The following is a 17,855-nucleotide window of genomic DNA, read 5'->3' on the forward strand; positions in this document are numbered from 1 at the left end:
GGTAAGAGATTTGGAGGAGACTGGGATGACTCCTAGGTTGTAAGCCTGAGAGATTGGGAGGATGGTATTGCCCTGTACAATCATAAGGGAGGTTGGAGTGTTGTTGTTGTTGTTCAGTTGTTTTTCAGTTATGTCTGACTCTTTTCGAACCTATTTGGGGTTTTCTTGACAAAGATACTGGAGTGGTGTGCCATTTCCTTCTCCAGCTCATTTTACAGATGAAGAAACTGAAGCAAAGGGGATTAAAGTGACTTGCCCAGAGTCACACAGCTAGTAAGTGTCAGAAGCTGGATTTGAACTCATGAAGATGAGTCTTCCTGATTCCAAGTCCAGTGTTCTATCTACTGTGCCACCTAACTGCCACAGGTTGGGGTTGGGGGAGGATTTAGGGCAAAAAACAATTAATTTGTTTTTTAACATACCAAATTTCAGATGTTTACCAGACATCCAGTTCAAAATGTTTGAAAGGCAATTGGAGATGCAAGATTAGAGGTCAGCAGAGTTTGGGGAAGGATATTAGATTTGAGAATCATCAACTTAGAGATAATAATTAAATCCATAGGATATGATGTGACCATCAAGTGAAGTAGTAGAGAGGGAGAAGAGAAGAGGGACCAGAACAGAATCCTGAGGGTTACCTATTAGAGGGAATCTCTAAGACCTTCTGGAATCTGGAAGAAGATCCAGCAAAGGAGGCAGAAAGAGAGCAGTCAGATAGGTAGGAAGAGAGCCATGAGAGAGTGGTGTCCTGAAAACCTAGAGAGAAGAGAGTAATCAAGGAGGAGCAAGTGATCAACAGTGTTAAAGGCTTCAGAGAGCTCAAAGAGAATGAGGATTGAGAAAAGTCTGTGGATTTGGCAACTAAGAGATGATCAGTAACTCTTAAATTCTCTTCCCTCGTCACTTTAGCATAGTTGCAACTTGTCCTTCAAGATAACAGTGAAAAACCTCTAATTTTTAAAGTAGGCATGTGGTTTTCCTTGGTCCCTTTGATGATATTTTTAATGTTTTCAGTGACTTTAAATAATTCTAAAATGCTAGTCAGCAAATTTAAAATGTGTGCTAGTATGTTCTAAGACCAAAAGATCAAATGGGAATGGATGCCATCCTTACTTAGAATGAATATGTACTTTTTGTAGCATTAGTATTTATTTCTTAAATATGTATGTATTTACATATATATTCTTAAATATATGTATCTTAAATAGACATCAGAACATTAAGATAGTAATCCTTTTTCTCTCAGATAACAAGGAGCTAAGTTTTTTGAGTTACCATACAGAATACCTTTAGTATTTTCCAGACCAAGATAAAGTTTCTTTCATTTACTTGAGAAGCATGTTATTTACATAATCCATTCAGTTTATAGGTACTTTTTTGCTTGAGGCTTATATTAAGAATTCCTTTTATATGTATTTTTATTCAAAAGTAAGTTTCATTCTCAGAAGGAATGAGAATAAACATCAGGGGATTAATTGCCTGGTAGGAAGAGAGAGACTCATCAGGTAGACTTCTAGATTGTACATTTTTCCCCTACTGAGAAAATGATGAAAAAGCAGTGTCAACATATAAAATCATTTGATTTCCTTTTAAGTCTTAAAAATCTCCAAAAAATTGAGCATGATAAAGTAATATGTCTTTTCAATATTTTCTGTTGAACTAAAGAAATTTTTTTGTGTGTTATGTGACCCACAGGCTTTTGTAACTTTAGAAATCATTTGGGGAATGTTTGATGAATGGGTTAAATGGGTAAGCCACTAAGATTTATACCCTTTGCAGATTAATGATCCAGCTCATTAACTTCTTTGTTTATACTTTTACACTTCAGTGATCTAAATAAAGTGATATGAATATGGTTCACTTGTCCTTTTATCCATCTTCCTTTTGTGGCCTGAATGCTCATGTAGATAGTTGTCTATTTATTATATTTGGCTTCCATTGTTTATTCAATAAGAACAAAACGATGACTGGGGCAACAGTTATAAAGGCACAGTGTTTTATGTAAAAGACTAAGAGCAGAGCTAAGCAGTTAAGAATGTTTTTGTAATGATAAAATAGTGACTTTTTCACACTGGCATTTTAATTTTGTCTTGAAGTTACTTTCAGTTGACCACTAAAATCATGCATGTCCATCAGACCTTGTTATGGAATTAAGTTGGTACTTATAGAAGAGGTTGTTGTTATTGTTGTGTTTTGTTTTGTTTTTTTACCAGTTTATCAAGTCACATTTGTATCCTGAAAGCTTGAATATAGGGGAAAGCTTTGGTGTTTTATTCAGAAACAAACTTTGTATATTTTGCAATTGTGATTCAAACCTTTCCAGAAAAATAGCTCGTACAACAAGTTTTTAATTGAAGTGACTTATCTGGTAATTAACTGTGAATCTTTTAGACATGCTTCCTTCTTACCAGTTTTTCAGGAGTTTTTGAGTCTTTTGTGTTTCTCAGACAAAATGAAATATCTTCAGGTTGAATGTCTATTAAAAACATATGGGAGAGGCATTTATTTTGATGTTTTAAAAAAGTAAATTTTTGCATCGTCATGTATTTTCTTCATTTTAATAGCATACCCAGATGATTTCCTCTGTCTTATTTATTGATCAGTCTGGTTAAATTAAAAAAATTGCATTTTATTACCTAGATCTAGCTATAGGTAAGACACTAGTGCCTGTTTTTGACCATTTTCCTTTTTTTCCAGCTCACCAGCGACTGGAGCCAGTGACTCTGCCAGGGATTGTGGCATTTATCCTTAGTCTCTTATGTGGGGCTCTGAATTTAATTCGAGGCTTTCATGCTATAGAAAGTCTCCTACAGGTACTGTGTCATTTTTAGAACTTTATAGAAAATAATTACTTCTTCTCATTATAGTCTGTTGTTAGATTCTAAGTAACTACTAGGAGAATGTACTATGCTAGACAATAGATTAAAACTAACAATTTCTGATCTCAAGGAGTTTCTTGTCTAATGGAATATGTATGGCATGTACACAAATAGATGTGATAAAAAGTAGGATGTGATAAAAGAAACTTGAAGGGGGGAGAAAGGAGAAGAGGAACAGTCACTGATAAGCTGTGCCAGAAACAGAGCTCTAATAAACAAGAGCAACATAGCTTTAAATTACATTGCTACCTAAGACTTGCCCTACTATCCTCACACAGATATTGGTACTTGGGTTGACATGGAGAAGGCTGATAGAAGAAAAGAAACTCTGGAGACTCAGAGAAGCATGCCCATCATCTAGGAATACTTTAGGGAGGGTCTTGACCCCATTTGCATTTTTTTTATTGATTTTCCAAACAAGATCTGGCCAACTGTAATTCAACTCCTTCACAAACCACACTTGAATATATATATATATATATATATATATGAATTGAGTGTGGGATTTTGCTTTCATCTTTTAATAGTTTTAATAGTTTGGAGGTAATATTTATTACATAAGTACTTAGAGCAAAAGTTCTTCAGCTTTTTAGTATGTCATGGCACCCTTTGTCAGTCTGGTGGAACCTTCAGACTCTTTCTTAGAATATTGTTTTTAAATGTATAAAATAAAAAAAGGATTGTAAAGGAAACCAGTTGTATTGAAATAGTTATCAAAATATTTATTTTGTTTTCAACATTTATTTCCACAAGATTTTGAGTTCCAAATTTTCACCCCATCTCACCCCTCCACTCACCCCAAGATGGCATGCATTCTGAATACCCCTTCCCCTAGTCTGCCTCCCTTCTATCTCTTCCCCCCCGCCTCTTATCCCCTTCCCCTTCAATTTTACTGTAGGGCAGGATGGATTTCTGTATCCCATTTCCTGTCCCAGTTGCATGTGAAAACATTTTTTTTAAACATGTGTTTTTAAGACTTTGGGTTCCAAATTTTCTCCCTTCCTCCCTCCCCACCCACCCTCATTGATAAGTCAAGCAACTAAATATGCGTTATATATGTGCAGTTATGCAAAACACTTCCATTGTAGACATGCTGTGAAAAAGTAACTCTGTTTCCCTTAATCCTATCCCACCCCCCCATTTATTCTATTCTTTCTTTTGACCCTGACCCTCCTCAGAAGTACTTGCTTCTGATTACCCCCTTTCCTAATCTGCCCTCCTCTCTATCATCCCCCTACTCCCTTGTCCCCCCCCCCCATTTTCCTGTAGGGTAAGACAGATTTCCATACCCAATTGAGTGTGTATGTTATTCCGTCCTTAGGTCAAATTCTATGAGAATAAGATTCACTCATTCCCTCTCACCTTCCCGTTTCCCCTCCAATGTAAGCGTTTTGTTTTGTTTTGTTTTGTTTTGTTTTTTGTGAGATAATTTACCCTGTTCTACCTCTTCCTTTCTCCTTCTCCTAGTATAATCCTCTTTTACCCCTTAATTTTATTCTCCAGATACGACCCGTTCATTTTCAACTCACCCTGTGCTCCCTATCTATCTATATCTATATAGATATACATGTAATTTTTTCCCTTCCAACTACCTTAATATTGACAAAGGTCTCATGAGTTACAAATATCATCTTTCCATGCAGGAATGTAAACAGTTCAACCATAATAAGCCTCTTATGATTTTCTCCTTCCTGTTTACCTCTTCATGTTCCACTTGAGTCTTATATTTGAAAATCAGATTTTCTATTCAGCTCTGGTCTTTTCATCAAGAATGCTTGAAAGTCCTCTGTTTCACTGAATGACCAATTTTTCCCCTGCAGGATTATACTCAGTTTTGCTGGGTAGGTGATTCTTGGTTGTAATCTTATCTTCTTTGTCCTCCAGAATATTATATTCCATGCTCTGCGGTCCCTTAATGTAGAAGCAGCTAAATCTTGTGTTATCCTGATTGTGTTTCCACAATACTTGAATTGTTTCTTTCTGGCTGCTTGTAATATTTTCTCCTTGACCTGGGAACTTCGGAATTTGGCTACAATATTCCAAGAACTTTTCCTTTGGGGATCTCTTTCAGGTAGTGATCGGTGGATTTTTTCAATTTCTATTTTGACCTCTGGTTCTAAAATATCAGGGCAGTTTTCCTGGATGATTTCTTGAAAGATGATGTCTAGGCTCTTTTTTTGATCATGGCTTTCAGATAGTCCAATAATTTTTAAATTCTCTCTCCTGGATCTATTTTCCAGGTCACTTGTTTTTCCAATGAGATATTTCACATTGTTTTCTAATTTTTCATCCTTTTGGATTTGTTTTACAGTGTCTTGATTTCTCATAAAGTCACTAGCTTCCAATTGCTCTATTCTAGTTTTTAAGAAAGTATTTTTTTCAGTAATCTTTTGGACTTCCTTTACAATTTGGCCAATTTTGCTTTTTAGGGCATTCTTCTCCTCATTGGCTTTTTGGACCTCTTTTGCCATTTGGGTTAGGCTATTTTTTAAGGTGTTATTTTCTTCAGTATTTTTTTGGGTCTCCTTTAGCAAGCTGTTGACTTGTTTTTCATGATTTTCTTGCAAAACTCTCAGTTTTTCCTCTACTTCTCTTGCTTCTCAAAATCCCTTTTGAGCTCTTCCAAGGCCTGGGACTGATTCATATTCTTCTTGGATGCTTTGGATTTAGGAGCTTTGGCTTTGTTGTCTTCTTCTGGTTGTATGTTTTGATCTTCTTTGTCACCAAAGTAAGATGATATAGTCTGACTCTTTTTGCGCTGCTTACTCATGATCCTGGCAAATTACTTGAGTTTTAAACTCTTTGTTAAGGTAAAAGTCTGTTTCCATTGTGGAGAATGTACTGTCCCAAGCTTCAGGGGTTTGTACAGCTGTTTTCAGAGATACTTCTAGCGACCTGTAAATTTTCAATTCTTCCAAGGTGCTATGATAAGGGGTGAGGTGTTTCCTCTCCACCGCCACAACAAGCTTCACCACACCAGCATTCCTCCTCACCCCAGGACCGCCTCTCGGAACTGTGACCCAGATCCAAGCACCAGTAAAGCAAGAGATTCCTGCCTCAGCACTGGCAAAGAGATCCCTGTAATCCCCCTTTGATCAGCCACTTGATTCCCCCTCAGTTTGTGGGCCAGAAGCTCAGGAAACAGCTGTGGCCCCGGGTTGACTGAGACTTAGCTCCTTCTCTCACCGCAGTCACAGACTTTTCCCACTGACCTTCTAAATTGTCTTTGGTATTTGTGGGTTGAGAAGTCTGGAAACTGCCATGGCTGCCTGCGATTCAACCCTCTGAGGCCTGCTCCAGGGTCACTGTGGCCTACACACCCACGCCGCATTGCGCTTTTCTCCCCGCCCGGTGTGATATACCTTTCTGATCAACCATCCAGACTGTCTTTGGCTGGAAATTTGTTTCACTCTGTCTTTTTGTGGGTTCTGCTGCTTTAGAATTTGTTTAGAGCCATTTTTTATAGGTATTTGGAAGGGTTTGGGGGGAGAGCTCAAACAAGTCACTGCTTTCCTTCTACCATCTTGGCTCCGCCCCCAGTTATCAAAATATTTAAAGACAAGTTAACAGACCACTAGGTTAAGAACCTCTCATTTAAGAGGGTCTTTGCTGCTAGATATTGGAGAATGAGCAAGACAAGCATTTTCAGTCAGTCATAAAGCATTTATTAAATGTCGGCTATGTGCCAGCCACTATGCAAAATGCAAGAGAGCCTGATAATCTGCCCAACCCTTGGAATTAGCTCCACTAACCTAGGATAAAACTTAGGAGATGGCATTTAAGCCTAAGGGGCAGAAGGTATTTGAGTGACAGATGCATTGAGGAATTGTGGGAGATAAGGCTGGAAAGATGGGCCAGGAATATAGTGTCAGGGGCTTTCAAGGAGTTTGAGCTTAGGAGTCATTAGGAAGATATTTGGAGTTTTTCATCAGGGGAGCAAGGTAATTGGAGCTATAATTTAGGAATAATAATCTGTCACTGGTTTTTAGGGTAAGAGAAACTGAAAGTAGTGAGACTAGTTAGTTTATCGCTATAGACCAAGTAAGAGTTAAGGAAGATGTGAACAAGAGTCATAGCAGTGGGAGTGAAAAATAAAGAGAAATTCCAAGGACTTGAAAGATGATTGGATGAGGGTGAAATCAAAGGTATAAGTTTTCCAATAATAGTCAATAAACTTTAAGTACCTACTATTTGCAGGCACTGTGCTAAGCTCTGGGGATACAAATACAAGAAAAAGAAAGACAGTCCCTGGCCTCTAGGAACTTACATTGTAATGGGGCAAGACAACATAGAAAAGAAAGCTGAAAAGTCAGGGTAGAGAATGGATCCTGGCTTGGGCATTGTAGAGAACTTAATGAAGTCCACAGTGAGTGTAGCTAAGGAGAAACTGAGGAGGTGTCTGAGAAGATGGCAGTCCTGTTCTCTCTCCTCAAATGGAAGAGTTTATAGATCTATACCCTCCAATGAAGAGGACAGAGGGATATCTAGCCTGGATAGAGCTTCTCCCTTAGGAAGAATTCAGATGATGAATTGAGTGGAGTCAGGGGAGGAGGGACAAGGAAAAAAATGATTAGTTTATCAGTCAACATTTATTAAACACTTATGTGGGCCAGGTGCTGGCATGTGGTTTGGTTTAGGTACAACCAGGACATCAAAGTGGAAATGCCCAGTGGGCGGTTGGCAAATAGGAAGCTAGAGAGAGATTTGGGGCTTTCATTAAAACCCGTAAGAGAATACAAGTAGCATGAGATTTGGACCAACTCAAATACTAAGACATTTTGCTGTTATAATATCCCTGAGTCATTCTGGAATGGTGGAGATATTTAGAAGAAGGGGAGGGGAGTAGGTCTCAAAATGAAATTTTAAAATCTCTGATTCAGCCTATATCAGATTGCATGCTATCTTGGGGGGGGTAGGAAAGGGAGGGAGAGAAAACTTAAAACTCAAAATCTTATGGAAGTGAATATTGAAGACTAAAAATAAATTAATTATTTTTTTAAAAAAATTCTGATTCATTGGCCACCTAAAATTTTGTAATACTTGGCCTAAGAATAATGATAGCTCTTACCAGGTTCCTTAGAGTCATAGTTTTAGATTTAATTAAAAATTATTGGTATTATATGTGTGGTTTTTTGAAAGGCAGAAATATGTAAGCCATTAGTTAAAAGTTGAACATATTTTAAGGTCACATTCTGTCTGAAATTTCTGTTCAGAAAAGTGATTGTCCTATTTATCTTTTAGGCTGTAGCTTGCTGGGGGTATTTTTGAGGTTGAGCATACTGCGTAGCTCACAAGACATTTGTGTGTACTTAAGTATTTGAACATTCAGCATGAAGGTTTTTTTTTTAGGATTGTTAGGCAAGGATTGATGGAAAGATGTAGTACTAATAGTGTTTGGTTTTCTGAGGTAAAATAGGGAAGAAGAGAGGATAAACATGCTAGGATTCGGGTTTTTTTTACAATTGATAGACACAGTTTTTGTAATTTACAATTTGTTTCTAGAGGGTATATACAATATGCGTTAACTAGTCAGATGAGTTAGTCATTTTTAAATACTTCTCTGAATTTATAAATATGAATAAATTTATTATAAACCAACACATTATGGAAATGGATGTGATTTTTCCAGATTGAGTTTATAAATGTTATCTTTTTTCTTCAAGAAATACTGTTGAGAAAATACATTAGTTGGATTCCAGGATAGAAATGATCTGCTTGCCTCATTTTTTACTATAAGAAAATGATTTGCTATGATTACAAAAAATATCACCCAGAAATCAGGAGCACCTAATATTGCTGTCACTCTTAGTGTTTCACTATCCATCAGAGAAATGTTACTGAATTTAAAATTTCAAAGGAAGTCCTTACACCCTTAAGGACAGGCTTAACCGAAAGAGGTCTTTGATTTCTTTAGCACCAAACATCAGTCCTGTAGAGTGTTTTCTTCTAGATATATAAGAAACCTTGTCTTATGCTTAGCATAAGCTTAGCAGAGCTTCTGTTTGATATGTATTTTGGCCAGTGACTGCCCAGGTCATAGGCCTGATGACTCACAAAAGTGAACTTTCTCTTGCATCTGTACAGCCTTTCTTTTTTTCATTTTAGATCGTCTGTCCTGTATAGCTGTGTGTATCTCCATAGTATGCTCTTCCCCTACCAACATTTTCTGTGTTCCCTCTATGCTGTATTTGTTTGTTGGTCTTGCAAAATGTGTGAGTAGAAATATAGAGTTTTGAAAAGCATAATTCAACATTTGTTATTCATTCATTTATTTAACATGTATTACAAACAGCTCCATGCTAGGATCTTCAGGAGTGCAAAGCAAGTATAAGACACAATCCTTAGGTAATAAGTGATCTAATGGGGGAGAGAAGATTATACACATGATAAAGAAATTAATTAATAATATAACAGTATATTAATATTATATTATATATGTCTTACATAAGACAACATATATGATTAATGCCAAAAAACATCATGTAGACCAAGGAGTCTTAAAAAAGGTCCATTAACTTGTTTTTTAAAAAATATTTTTGTAAGGGGCAGCTAGGTGGCACAGTGGATAGAGCATCTGCCCTGGATTCAGGAGGACCTGAGTTCAAATCCGGCCTCAGACACATAACACTTACTAGCTGTGTGACCCTGGGCAAATCACTTAACTCCATTGCCTAGCCAAAAAAAAAAATTTTTTTTGTAATCCTTTGTGTTTTGTAATCTTGTGTGTTTTATTTAATGTATTTGAAAACATTATTCTGAGAAGGAATCCATAGGCTTTATCAGACTGCCGTAGAGGTCCATGACATAAAAAGGCTAAGAACCTCAGACATAGACAATAAAAATAAAACATTTGCTGGAGAAAGTACCTCATCTTGACTTTAAGTATGACTAAGATATTTAAGGGGATAAGAAAGGTAGAACTATTTTTAAAATAATGAAAGAGACAAATCTAATGAATGTGGCCCAAATACAGAGATTTCTTAGCCTCAGCAGGGTCCTAGAGGACTGTACAGAGACTAGAGACTTAATTTAGTTACTGGCTGGGGAAGTACCTTGAGTGCATCCTTAGGCCATTGCGATTCTTAGTCTTTTCTTGTTCCTGACAAGGTCATTGGGAGCAGGTCCTCTGAAGCACTCCATAGAAGTGGAACAGGAGCTAACTCCCTGCTTGTATGCAGCCTGTGAGCTGTGTCAAAAGATTTTACTTTGATCTGGCATACAGTATAACCCCTTTCCTGGTTACCTCAAAGACTACAGTGACCAAATCTCACTGGAAAATTTTCATGCCCTTTACTCAGACCAATCTGAAATCCAGGGTGGTTTATGCAGGCCGCAGGACCTGCCTTATCCTCAAGTCTGGGGAAAACTTCACGGTGATAACAGTGAAGGAAGGGGCTTCTAGGTCTTCCCTCCTGTCTCCATCTGGTTTGTGATCACTGTATCATATCTGTAAAACGTCCTTGACTTTTACCAGTACCAGACTGAAATCCATGCAGGACGTTTGGAACCTCAAACCCAGCTGTAGATGAGTCATCTGAACCTTCAGAGCATGCCCATGCCTTCTCCATACTCGAACCCCCTCTTGAGCAACGCCTGCTAGCTGTTCCACATCTCTCTTCCCTCTTGTGATTTAACTTCTTGAGAAGTCTATCTACACCTGGTGCCTCCAATTTCTTCTCTCTTTTTCTCTTTCCTTTTCCCTCTCCCTCTGTAGTCTGGCTTCTGACCTCATCATTAAACTGAAACTGCTCTCCATCCACTGGCTACCTTGCCTTCCTTCACATCCCTGCTAAATCCTACATTTTACAGACAGCCTTTTCTGATCCCCCTTAATTCCAGTGTCTTTCCTCCATTGATTATTTCTATTTTATCTTGTATATAACTTGTCTTATGATAGATGTTTGCATGTTGATTCATATGTTAGACTGTAAACTCTTTGAGGGCAGAGACTGTCTTACCTTTCTCTTTATACTCAGCACCAAGCACATAATAGGTGTTTTATAAAAATGATTGTTGACTTACTAAAGTGGAGTGGTTTGGGGGGAGGGTTAGGATCAAATTTGACCATTTTGTGACTCAAGATTATCATTCTGTCAGATGAAGAGAGGTGGCATGGTACAATGGAAACAGCTCTGGTTTTTGGACATGAGTTCAAATCTTGTTTCTGATATCACCTATGTGATTTTGGCCATATCATTTAACCTGGGTGGGTTTCAGTTTCTTCGTCTCTAAAATGAATGATCTGTAAGATGATCTGTGAGATACCTTTTAGATCCCTGCTAGGGTACTGTGAAAATAGGGGTACTTAATAGATCCTACTTATCCAAGGAGCCTCTGTGAAGCTGAGAAGAGGCTTCAGGGAAATTTATCAGAGAAATCCTCTCTCTGCTTTCAATAGAGAACTGCCTCAAATCAGCCTTATTTCTAAAGCCCATCAATAAATGATATTTCAAACTCCTTATACTTTTCAGGCCATTTCATGAAGACATAGTCATCTTAGACACTTGTATGTTTTTGAAAATTTTCAGTATAATTTCCCTGAAGCCACGAAAAAGCAATATTTGATGGTCCTGACTAGGAGAAAGGTGGGCTTTATGCTCAGATTTGTAGGAGACATTAAAAGAAGCTATGATGGCAAATTGATAAAGACATTTGAGAGGAATATTCCAAAAGCAAGGAGACGTTTTTTCAGTCTCGTCATCAGTGTGACATTGACACTTTTGATAAATTATCTAAACAGAAAAAGAGAAACCTCTTTCTTTCTTTGTTCATTTAGATGGTTGCCATTTTAGAATGTCAGGCCTATACTCTCTACCTCATAAGGTTGGGGTTTTTTGTTTTGTTTTTTCGCATTCCCTAGTGGTTACTAAGTATCTGTTTTAATAGTTCTATTTTGCTGAGTTACTTTATTGAACAAATTGATGAAATGTTCACCTGCTAGTAAAATTTGCCAATATTTATTTTCCATGAGTGGTGACCCTACAAACATGGTATATCGGCTGATAAAAGAGGTGAATTTCTTTTTTTAAGCACAGATAGAGGTCAAAATATTGTGGAAATTTTTTTAATTCTCTTAGGTAAGATAAAATTAGTGCAGAGGTATGGGTGCATAGTAATGGTTTCATTTAGCTTTACCCTTTGACTTTATAGTACATTACCTTGTTTTCAATTTGCATTTTAAAATTTGAGACTGGATTGTGTAAGGTGTTTGAGACTGGACTGTGTAGGGTCCTCACCAGTTAGGAAATTTTTTGACTTCTCAAAACCTTACTGTACAGTTACTGACCCTTGACCTTTTAGCATTTTTATTTAACATTATTATTTTAGCATTTCTCAGTATTTATACTTTTATTATTCATTGACTGAGAAAATACATAACTGAAACCTACCAGGAATTCAGTAATGCTTTAAAGTAAATTAATATTTTATTAATCACAACAAAATCTATAAAAATTTAAAAATAGTAAAGCATATATGTGCAAAATATTATCTGTTCTATCTGGAGAAGATATGTGAATATGTATACATATTTCTTATTTGTTTTACTAAATCACTTAATGAAGTGCAAGAGTCTCGGGCCCCCAGGGAATTATTGTTGGGGTTCTTATTGTCTCTACTGCTTATATAGTACATTTTCCCCAACTACCTTATAAGCTTCCAGAGACCAAGGATCAGGCCCTATACTTTTTTCCTATTTCAACTTTTACTTTTAATGATGTCTAGGCTTCATTTTATAAAGACTTTCTCTTGTGTGCATATTGTTATCATTTAACATTATATTCCCCCAGAAAGTTTTTTGTTGGATTAAGCCACTTTTCTTCTCCTTTCCTCTCCACCTGAAAAAGAAGTGACTTTTTGTTTTGTTTTCACAGAATGATGGTGAGGATTTCAGTTATGTCATTGCATTTTTCCTTGGAACAGCCGCTTGTCTTTACCAGGTAGGTTCTGATTCTTTTTGTTGTTGTTGTTTTTTGTTTTTTGTTTTTGCTAGGCAATGGGGTTAAGTGACTTGCCCAGGGTCACACAGATAGTAAGTGTCCAGTGTCTGAGGCTGGATTTTAACTCAAGTCCTCCAGACTCCAAGGCCGGTGCTCTATCCACTGCACCACCTAGCTATTCCCTGATTCATTTTTTAAGGAGCAGCTCCCTCCTAATATTATTAATCAGTAAGCATTTATTAAATACCTGATATGTGCCAAGCACTGCAATATATACTAGGGATACAAAGAAAAAAATTAAATCCCTGCTGTGAAGGGCTTTATTCTCTTGGAGGGAGATAAGATATACACATGTAAGTACACGCAGAATAAGTATTTGCAATATAAATACAACATAATTTTCTGGTGAAGGTACCAGCAAAAAGACCTTATGCAGAAGATAGTGTTTGAACTAGTTTTGAAGGAAACTAGGGATTTTAAGAAACAGATAGGAGAGCATGTATTCCAGGCACAGGGAGCAGGCTGTGCAGAGGTACAGAAATAAGAACGAAAAGGCTCAGAGATTTAAGATGCACTGTTGTGTTTGAGTAGTGGCAAGAAGGCCAGTTTGTTTGGACTGTAGAATGCATGAAGCTATATAATGTATAATGTGGTTGGAAAGGTTAGTTGGAGCCAAGTTGGAAAGGATTTCAAATTCCAGTCAGAGAAATTTGTATTTTTTCCTCGGGTTAATAGGACCTATTAGAATCTATTTAGCATATAAGTGATATAGATTGCGTTCTTTAGGAAAATCATAGCTGTATAGAAGAGATGACTTGAGTTAAGGAGACTAATTAGTGGTCTAATGCATTAGTCCAGGGAAGAAGTGATGAGGGCCTAAGCTAGTCTAGAGATTATGGATGGAAAAAAAAGGGATATGTGAGAGATATCATGGAGTTAGAATTGATGAAGCAATGCTTGAAACTATGTATGAAACTGTTTATATGTGGGCTGAAGGAGAGTGAGAAGTCAAGGTTTACACTGTAGTTGTGAACCTGGTTGACTGGAAGGATAGTCAGACTCTTAACAGATATTAGGAAGTTTAGAAATGAGATTTTGGGGAAAAATAACAAGTCCTGTTTTTGACATTGAGTTTGAGATGCCTGTGGAACAACCACTTTGAAATTTCCAATGGGGAATTAATAATGTAGGACCTCAGGAAAGAGACTAGGACTGAATATATAGATCTGGAAGTCATCTGCATAGAGATGATAATTAAACCCATGGGGACTGATAAAGTCACTAAGAAAGAGAGCATAGGGAGAAGAAAGAGGGTTTGGGGAGTCCTGAGGAGAGAAGAAAAGGTTGAAATAGGGGCTTTGGGAAGTGTGATAGAGACTTGATAAGGGAGAAGTAAAAAGGATTCCCTTGCTATTCAGTTGAGATTTTTATTGAGTCATTTCAGTCGTGCCCAACTCTTCGTGACTCTATTTGGTGTTTTCTTGGCAGAGATACTAGAGTGGTTTGCCATTTCCTTCTCTAGCTCATTTTATAGGTGAGGAAACTGAGGCAAACAGGGCTAAGTGACTTGCCCAGGGTCACACAGCTAGTAAGTGTCTGAGGCCGGATTTGAACTCAGAAAGATGAGTCTTCTGAGTTCAAGTTGAGTACTGTATCCATTGTGCCACCTAACTGCCCCTGGTTGAGATTAAATGACACAACTTTGTACTGGACCCCAGTCAGTATAGTTAAGCAACTTTCTTCAGCAACATGTGAGTGGGAGTGGAGGATGTGGACAGTGTAAGTAACTTAGATTGGAGTTTGATAAAGTGTGAGCAACAGAAGGACAAGGGGACAAGAAAGATGGGATTAGAAGACAGTGTAATGTTGATCTTATTAACTATAGGGTTGAGATTGGGAGGGAAGAAAAGTTAAACCAGATCGGGGGAATGGTCTGGGAGAGGACTAAGGGGAAATCACTGTGAGGATGAAGACTAAGATTGAGGAATGAGGCATGGGGGGGGGGAGATGGAATGTTAGAAGGTTTTAGGAAGATAAAGGAATTTCCAAATTTTTGCTGTGAAAATAGAGCACAGGTGAGGGCAAGGACAAAGGTATTAGGAGCATCAGTTTTATACCATTAAGAAAAAGTACAGTGTTTTGTACATTTTAGAAGAATGAGAATAACTTCTACATACCTATTCTTTATTTTAGGGGATTATATTTTCACTTGGTTGTCTTTGTGACCCTTATCTGTACTTTGAGTACTTTTATATACAAGAAGTGTATATAGAGGAAGCCTTCTTCCTGTATACATGTCAGAGTACCTTTAAAAACTACTTGAAAAGGTTGTCTATTGGCCTTTAGGGTAGCCTACAGTTCATGTTGTTATTGTTGAGTCGTTTCAGTCATGTCTGACTCTGTGACCCCATTTGAAGATTCTTGGCACAGATGCTGGCGTGGTTTGCCATTTCCTTCTCCAGCTCATTTTACCGATGAGGAAACTGAGGCAAAGAGGGTTAAATAACTTTCCCAGGGTCACACAGCTAGTAAGTTTGAAGCTGGATTTGAACTCAGGAAGATGAATCTTCCTCACTCTAGGCCCTGTACTCTATCCTCTGCACCCCCTCGCTGCTCCAACAGCTCATTATAAGGGATCAGTCAATTTTTGATTGAGTGGTGACTTTGCCTCTCATTTGCAGTTAGTAAGAATGCTGTTACTCCTTCAGAAATCTCATTCTCCCTCATATCTTCTTCATAGTCTGGAGTTGTAAAAATATTCCTTCCTGCTTTAAACAATTCATTTCAGCTGATCTAGAGCCTGTTTAGAGCTGGACATTACCAAGAAATTTCTCTGGCTTTAGAATGAAATGGATCAATTAAGTGCTTTAAGATAAATTTAGCTAGAACCTAATCCCTGCAATGGGTTCTAGATAAACTTTTATATTAGATTCTTCAAACACAGTTCATTTAAGTACACACACACACACAATTTCCTTCTGATACTGATTTGATACATGATTTGTGTTATGGTTAGTCTTTAAATGCAAAGTAAACTTCGAGTTGCATATTATTTAACTTAGATAAGGACTTTAGATATGATTAGAATACAAATTCCTCATTTTAAATATGAGTAAACTGAGGTCCAGAGAGGTAAAAGGATTTGCCGGATATTAGCAGTTGAGCTGGAATAAAATCATCCTTATAGGTTCTCTTAGGTCAGCTCTGAAAACATAACAAACCCACACGTAAGTAAATCCAACCAAACAGAGCCTAGGCCTGTTTGTCGTGATGGTGTCAGATCACAGTACCACAGATTTAGAGCTGGAAAGAACATTGGAAGTTATCTAGTGTAACACCTTTCTTTTATAGAGACGAAGACAGAAGCCAAGAGAGGTTAATTGATTTGCTCAATGACACATAAATAGTAGGTGACAGAAACACAATTTGAACTCCTTTCCTAGTTCCTTCCCTCCCCCTGTCTCCATGCCTTTAGTAGACATTCATTTATTAAGCTTCTACTATATGTACTGTGCTGGTTGATAAAGGGATACAAAGATAAATGACTGACTTCCCTGTCCTCAAGGGGATTAAAGTCTAATAGAATCTTGTCTTTGGTTATCCTCATGATAACGTGTGTTATATACCTGTATTTACATATTAATTTCTTGGCAAATATGAAAGTGATTTACTCATGACAGTGTATTCATTCTACAACATAAAGTCCTATACAATCCTGATTTGCCAGTATCAGGGAATTTATAGTGGGATCACCAAATTCCCACCTCACTGATTAAAAAACAAATCCCACAGCTCATCCAACTTGCCTACGTATTGTTTATAAAATATGCCATACACATTCCTACCTTAATCACTTTGCTTGCACCATTTCCCCTAGCTGGAGTTCTATCCCTTATCACTCTTATCTAAGTCCTACCCTTTCCTTTAGGTCTTCCTTAATCCCTGCCTCACCTAGGGAAACCTTTCCGGTGATTACACCTCCTTCTAAACTCCTGAAATGATTACTGCTTGGGCTAGTCATTTGTCACTTAGAATATTTTTTGTTTTATTTATATTTATCTTTCTGAGTAAATATCTTTTAATCTAAACTCCTGGAGGGTAAGGATAATATTTAATGCTTTTCTGTATTCCTAGCATATTACTCCCAATAGATATGTCCATAAATAAACATTTATGATAGTGATTCAATTCAGTAAACATTTGCTAAGTGCCTACTATGTCGGAGATACAAAAAGAGGCAAAAGACAGTCCCTACCCTCAACTAATTTACAATCTAGTTAGGGGAGGCAACATGCAAACAAATATGTACAAACAAGCTGCATACAGGATAAATAGGAAATCCGTTAAAAAGATAAAGCACTGGAATTAAGAGGGGTTAGGGGAGGTTTGCTGTGGAAGGTGGGATTTTAGTTAGGACTGAAAGGAAGCCAGAAAGGTCAGTAGTTGGAGTAGAAGAAGGAGAGTGTAACAGGCATGAGGGACAGCCAAGATGCCCAGAGCTACAAGAGGGAGTGTCATGTTGGTGGAACAGCCTGGAAGCCAGCATCACTTAAGGAGTAAGGTATAAGAAGACTAGAAAGGTAGGAGGGAACTAGGTTATAAAAACCTTTGAACATCAAACAGAGGATTTTGTATTTGCTCCTAGAGGGAATGGGAAATCAAATTTTCAAGATGTTTGGATACCTCTGTATCATGGATAACTCCGTATCTCTAGTATACTAGTTTTCTCCTTTGTGGAAAAAGACATCCAGTCTTTTGTCAAAAACAAAAACAAAAAACAAAAATAATAATTTATCTAATTACATAATTACATATTACATATAAAGACAATTTTTAGCATTCATTTTTTTAAAATTTTGAGTTCCAAATTTTCACCCTTTCTCCCTCACCTCCTCCCTCCCTGAGACAGTAAACAATTTGATGTAGGTTATTATGTCTGTTCGATCATGCAAAACACATTACCATATTAGTCATATTGTAAAAGAAGACACAGACCTAAAGGGGGAAAAAAAAGCACCCAAAAAATACAGAAACTGAA

At 37.3% G+C, this 17,855-nt stretch overlaps 1 protein-coding gene across 3 annotated transcripts in view; it reads left to right on the plus strand.

Moving 5' to 3' along the window:
• Nucleotides 1–17,855, plus strand: part of SEC22A (SEC22 homolog A, vesicle trafficking protein) — a 74,119-nt gene that overhangs the window by 42,151 nt on the left and 14,113 nt on the right. For all 3 annotated transcript variants that reach the window (XM_027845309.1, XM_027845311.1, XM_027845310.1), the window contains 2 exons: nucleotides 2,698–2,813; nucleotides 12,752–12,817. In XM_027845309.1, the coding sequence (XP_027701110.1) occupies nucleotides 2,698–2,813; nucleotides 12,752–12,817 (182 nt within the window). The remainder of the gene's footprint in view (nucleotides 1–2,697; nucleotides 2,814–12,751; nucleotides 12,818–17,855) is intronic.

Source organism: Vombatus ursinus, unplaced genomic scaffold, assembly GCF_900497805.2.
Source record: "Vombatus ursinus unplaced genomic scaffold, bare-nosed wombat genome assembly UNPS02014959.1, whole genome shotgun sequence".
NCBI classification, from domain to species: domain Eukaryota; kingdom Metazoa; phylum Chordata; class Mammalia; order Diprotodontia; family Vombatidae; genus Vombatus; species Vombatus ursinus.